Genomic DNA, 6,000 nt, shown 5'->3' on the forward strand with positions numbered 1-6,000 from the left:
CTGGGTGCAGAGCAGTGTTTCTTGTTTCTGTCCAGTTATGCAAATAATACAGAAGATCTTGGAGTTGTTTACCATTTAAATGCTGAGGCCTGGCATCACAAACATAATTGGAAAGGAGTTGAAATGAGGACAAGCTGTAACCCAAGGCCAAGACAACGAGAAGCCAAGAAATTACTCTCTACTGACAATTTATAAGCAGTTTGTGACACAGGAGATGGGAGAAATTTATGTTTTTTAAATCTAGACAAGACAGATGGAGCTCCTCGTAAGTGAGCACACAGACTCACTGGGTGCAGTATTGGAATTATACTGCCCCCTGTTGGTTGACCATGGAATCATATGTATATTTCAAATACAACTCGTCACTGAAAGACAGCACAGAACCATCAGTCCCTCTTTCATATAGTATATAAGCAGCTCCATCTGTTGTTAGTAGAACATCCATCAACAAGGACTAATAAGCATCAGTTTACCAGCATCATGCTTTAATATGAATTCCTGTATTTTGTGTGTTGCAGTCTGAGGCCCATTGATGTGGAATTTATGAGACATCTCAGTAAAGTGGTCAACATTGTCCCAGTCATCGCCAAAGCAGACACTCTGACCCTGGAGGAAAGGGACTTCTTCAAACAGAAGGTAACATGAACTCTCCCACAAAAAATATATAAAAACAAGTTTGTAGCGTTTAGGTTTGGAGCAGTTACTGCAACTCGATGGTAGTAAACGCATCTGACGGGGGGAAGGCTTGGCCTAGTTGTTTTGCCAGGGAGGAAACTCACTCTCTTTACCTTTAGACGACTTGGGCAGGTTGTTTTTGTTAAGCTGCTGCTTGAGCTACAATAACTTGGCAGACACTTCAAATGTCTGAACCTGACATACACACAGTAGAATGAGTAGGATTGCTCCTGTTATTGTTGCCAGAAGAGAAACATCTGGTCAGAACAACGTGTTAGTGCCTTAGTGTTGTTGAGTCTTTTGCCCAAGATCATAGAATAATAGCTTTTTGCAATGAGTACAAAGTCATAGCAGTATCAATTCATATCTTCCTATCAGTTGCAAAGATTCAACTGAGTGTTTATCTGAATTTTTCACTCCTTATGATCCAGTCATATTTTGTTGCTTTAAAGAGGAATAAGTTTATCTATTCTTCTACATCCAAGTTAACAAGTGGTCTATCTTGGCATCTTTACCTGAAACATTCCTGAGTTCCACACCTCTCAGCTTAGGCAGCTATAAGGATCATTCTCGTAATTCACGTAGCATGTCTTGTTACGCATATTTAAAAGCTGAGGAGAAAAATTGAAACTCCTTACACGATTACTCCTTTCCTGTTGGACGGCACTTGAAGACGTCAAAGCCAGAGAGGAGCGAGTCCCTTGGTCTTGTATCCTGGTCTCTAGCCTTTGTAGAACCTTAGGGAGGAAACACGCTGGGCGTCTTGGCCACCATTTCCTTCATGCTTTTACCTTGTCAGCCAAACAGAGCAAACAAAGAATCCTTAAGCTCGGTTTAGAAGGTCTGTCGGTTTTAAGCGGTGTGGGATTTGCCACCTTGGGAAAGGAAAATACCTCTTTTACTCTGTTCCTAACCGCAACTGACCTGAAAAGAGAAGACACAGGTTTATTTCAGGGCAAACGGCATCTTTTGTATTCCAAGTTCGTCCTTTTAAAGTTCCTCTCACAATTGATGTGGCTGTGGAGTTTTTTTTTTTCCTAGTTTATTTGTCTTAATGTTCAATGCAGACATGAAGAAGCAACAAAAAAAACAGAGAGAGGTATAAACTCAAAAATAAAACTCCTTTTTTGTGGAGACAGAAAAGGCTCCTCGTTTTAACAAACGAGGACCATTCATTTAAACCTGCTGTTGGCAAAGAACTCTGGGTCTATGTTCTTTTCATTATAGCTGTGTTGGGCGCCTGCCCATTATAGCTGGAGGTTTTAACGTGATTCTGGGTTTCACTGATGCTTTACACACCACTGCTTCTGGAAACCTCCATTGAACCTCACAGAATGAATCATTGCTCATGTATTTCTTACCAAGTCTCTGAACTTGTTTATAGTGCTATGGTATGGTATTATATTTAACAGTTATTATCTGTTATATTTGTCGTTATTTCAGAAATAAATCAAATTCAGCTGTTGACAGCAGTCTTTGAGTTCGGAGTGCACACTGTACTCAAAATGACCACCTATTTCCTCCAACAGTATACAGGTTTTAAAGCTATGAAATAGTAAGCTCTGTTCCACAGAACAAAGAACAGAATCTGTTTGTCAGGAACACGATTACAGAGCTGGTTGCATTACTGGGATTAATCGTCAATTCTATCCAATCCTGGAAGATGATTTTATTTCTGCTCAGTTTCATTCTTTTCTGGTCATTTTTTTATTGTAAACGCAGTCGCGGAACCGTCTAGTTGTAAGAACTGCCATTTCTTGCATAGTTTTCCTGCTTTACTCAAAAACTTTTTTATCTTTTATATGCTGTCATACACTGAACTGTTGCTATTTGATTGGATTATTGCAGATAAGAGAAGACTTGAAAACCAACGGGATTGATGTCTACCCTCAGAAGGAGTTTGATGAAGATGCAGAGGACAGGGCGATTAATGAAAAGATCAGGGTGAGGGAATGCTACAGTATAAACCCCCAAACAAAGCACCAGATGTCGAAGACTCTAAAAGCCATTTGTAGTGCATCAAAAGCCCTTTGCAGTGCAGTGTTACTGTTTGTATAAGTGTATCCATAAACACTGATTCGTTCAGCAGACGTTCTTATGCAGGACGGTTTTCTAAAAGTGCATTTAGGATATAGAATGCTTCCCACTCTGGGTTCCTCTGTTTATTTTTGAAATTACTTTTTAACGCAGGGAATGTTTTAAAGTCTGGTTATGTGTGTGGCTCAATTAGGAGATGATTCCCTTTGCTGTGGTGGGCAGTGATCAGGAGTACCAAGTCAATGGAAAGCGACTCCTAGGAAGGAAAACAAAATGGGGAACAATAGAAGGTAAAGGCACAATAATCTCTTTTTACACACACACACACACGCAGGCACGCACACACAAACACATACACACACACACACACACGCCCTGGCAGTGCAATAATGGAAAATGGAAAAAGCATATAAAGGGATTTTTTTTTTTTTTGCCGATGTCTGAGTCTCAGTGTCATATTGGCTCTGGTTGCCTCAGCCGGCCAGTGTATTTGCACTGCTGCTTAAAACTTAAGTCTCTTGTCTTCTCACTCTGTGCGTGGGCCTATCATTGTCAGCCGCTTTAAGTTTGCCAATTTGCATGATTTAACAACCTCAGAAGAGAGCGTAAGATTTACACGACCGAATGCTTTGCATTCATGACATCACTAAGAAATAACACGCACATATTATCATGTCTGCGGAGCGTTTATGTTTTTGGAACGTAGCTCCGGCTTTTGCTGCCAGGAGAGTTTTCGGTGCGTGTGTGTCCCCGAGTCACCCGGCGGGGGTGGGGGGCAAGAGAGGGATGAAATAGCAGGAACAGTAAACAGCGCAGGGGCGAGCGCGGTGTGGAATGTAACGGCGTCTGCTTAGCAGCAAGCTGTTCCTTTTCAGTGTGTAGGGAATTCCACCTATACAGTAGCCCCAATAAAACACGGAGATTATAACTCATATTCATATTTGTATTGCTCTTTTGTACCAGGTTAGGGTTTACGTTATCAGCTGAGACACGTAGACCGGCTCACATTACAGCCTTTTATCGCATTTTCCAAATCAGCATTTCACGTAAGGTTTTCAGTTCTCAAGTCCTCTGCAATGATGAATAGTTTGATGGTATAGCTCTCTGGGCAGGATAAAAGTTACAGTTTTAATATGTGTGGAATGAGTGACAGAGAGGGAAAGAGAACTGCTTTAAAAACAAACCCGTAGACAATGACCGTATTCTAGTCCGCTCGGTAAAGTCGTGCTGTGTTTGCAGTGAAAGCTGACTGCTGTGCATATCACCTCACCGTCATAAATTAAGCAATAAGGCCCCGTTCTCTTTCCATTTCTCCCTCCCTTCGCTTTCCCACAGTGCTTTCAACCCTTTGTTGTCTATTGCTCTCCTATAATATTGTGTGCTTGTTGAGTTGTTAGAAAAAATACATGCTGCTGGCATGTTTATAAAGAGATTAACCAAATATTTCTTCTTGGGACTTGCAGAATTTTCACAGCGCTCTCCAGGCGTCTCTGAAATAAACTTGAAACATCAAATAGGATTAAATATAGATGACACACAAAAAAAAAAAAACCCAAACATATTAATGTACTTTTGCCTGCATGCTCATGTGCATGTCATGTTTAGGGTGCACAAAGACACAAGCAGTCTTTTTAGCTCATATGAAACTAACACCACTAATCAACAGAGTAGTTAGTGTGGTTTCATGGCACCTTCTGCTTCCCCTCCATGGAGCTCAAATAGAATTTAATTTCCTGCTGGGGCATTTCAAAGCGTCTGCAGTCACATAAAGACTGTTCCTTTTTCTCATTTGTGGTCCTGACATAATCTATAATTCATACACGTGCTCCCCCTTAAAGGCACCCACAAAATTGTCACCATGAATTTGTTAAGCTCATTTAATACTTTTTGAAACATATTATACGTCTTGAAGTGACTGCCGCTGTCTGGTTAAATGGTGTCTTTTCTGTTACCCTTGGTAATGTCTCTGTTAATGTGCTGCAACCTAGTGGCAATTGGGAGAATTGCACAAATTCTGTTGCACCATAAATAAAAATAAATAAATAAATAAATGAGCTCCTCTAAGAGACATGTAACTTTTTTCTGTATGATAACATGCACTTTTAATTTAGAGTAATAGTCCTTAGTTAAACATTACATTACATTTTTCTGAAAACTGAATGCACAGTTGTCCATCATTTGTTGGAAAAAAAAATGTTCCAATAACATAAAATGACTTCTTGTGTTTTTGTTAAATAAATATTTACCGTAAATAATTATCTTTTTTACAGTCGAGAACATTGCACACTGTGAGTTTGCCTACCTGCGGGATCTGCTTATCAGGTGAATGAATAAACAAATTTTGCACGTGCTTTGTATATGAGCTTTATGCTGCAGATAATGTGAGAGAGCTTTGTTTTTTTTTAACTGAATTTGTTATCCCTCACAGAACCCACATGCAAAATATCAAAGATATAACCAGCAGCATCCATTATGAGATGTATCGCGTGCGCAGACTCAACGAGAACAACACACAAACAAACGGCCAGGCTAACGGGCAACCCGCAATGCACGCTAACGGAGTGCCTGAGCACGAAGTCCTTTCACACGAAATGTAGACATCCGTCACCTCCGTCGCCCCTTCCCATATACAGAGTGTCTTCGTAACCCCGGCCTCCCTCCTTTTTCTATTGTGTCTGACTGGCAGAACTCGGCTCGCTCTCGCCCCAACTCCAAATAGTACATTTCAACACGGCTTTTGATCATAACCGAAGGCACACGTGACCATTTAATGTATAGACTTTCTTTATCCCCTCATGGTCATAACTCTCTTGTAACAGGCAAATTTTTAAGCAACTGTGAGAACTGTATGAATATGCAATGTCCTTTGTTTTGTTTTGTTTTTTCTTTTAATGCAGCGTTCTCATGTCAAGAGTAAGGTTTAACCTCTTACTCATATGGCCTAAATATGTGGTTCTACCATCTTATGCCAAAGTCATATGACACCTTTTGTCTCTCTGAAATAGCAGACATTTTACATTTACATTTTATTGTATATCTTGGAGCTAATATCGCTTGCCAAATACAAACTACTCTGAAATAATATTGGGATCCTACTAATGCAGCTCATGTTTATTATGTTTTAAGAAAGAAATCTGACTGTTGCCATGGGAATGCTTTGTATAGGTTTGCTTTGGTCTGTCTTCATTTCACAGAGACAAAGGGTGCTTGGACATAGTTGGAATATTAAGGGTACATTTTTTTTTTTTAATCTAACAGAGAGACATTGTTCTCACAGGTGATTTTTGT

General features: G+C 40.0%; 1 protein-coding gene across 1 annotated transcript in view; it reads left to right on the top strand.

The window, feature by feature from the left end:
- The window catches only part of septin9b (septin 9b), a 40,470-nt gene extending 34,749 nt beyond the window's left edge, over positions 1 to 5,721 (top strand). Inside the window, exons 7-11 of the mRNA XM_030781242.1 lie at positions 519 to 636; positions 2,524 to 2,619; positions 2,906 to 3,002; positions 4,983 to 5,034; positions 5,141 to 5,721. Coding sequence (XP_030637102.1) covers positions 519 to 636; positions 2,524 to 2,619; positions 2,906 to 3,002; positions 4,983 to 5,034; positions 5,141 to 5,309 — 532 coding nt within the window. The 3' untranslated portion in view covers positions 5,310 to 5,721. The remainder of the gene's footprint in view (positions 1 to 518; positions 637 to 2,523; positions 2,620 to 2,905; positions 3,003 to 4,982; positions 5,035 to 5,140) is intronic.
- Positions 5,722 to 6,000: the final 279 nt, after the last annotated feature.

This window comes from Chanos chanos, chromosome 8 (assembly GCF_902362185.1).
Source record: "Chanos chanos chromosome 8, fChaCha1.1, whole genome shotgun sequence".
NCBI lineage: Eukaryota > Metazoa > Chordata > Actinopteri > Gonorynchiformes > Chanidae > Chanos > Chanos chanos.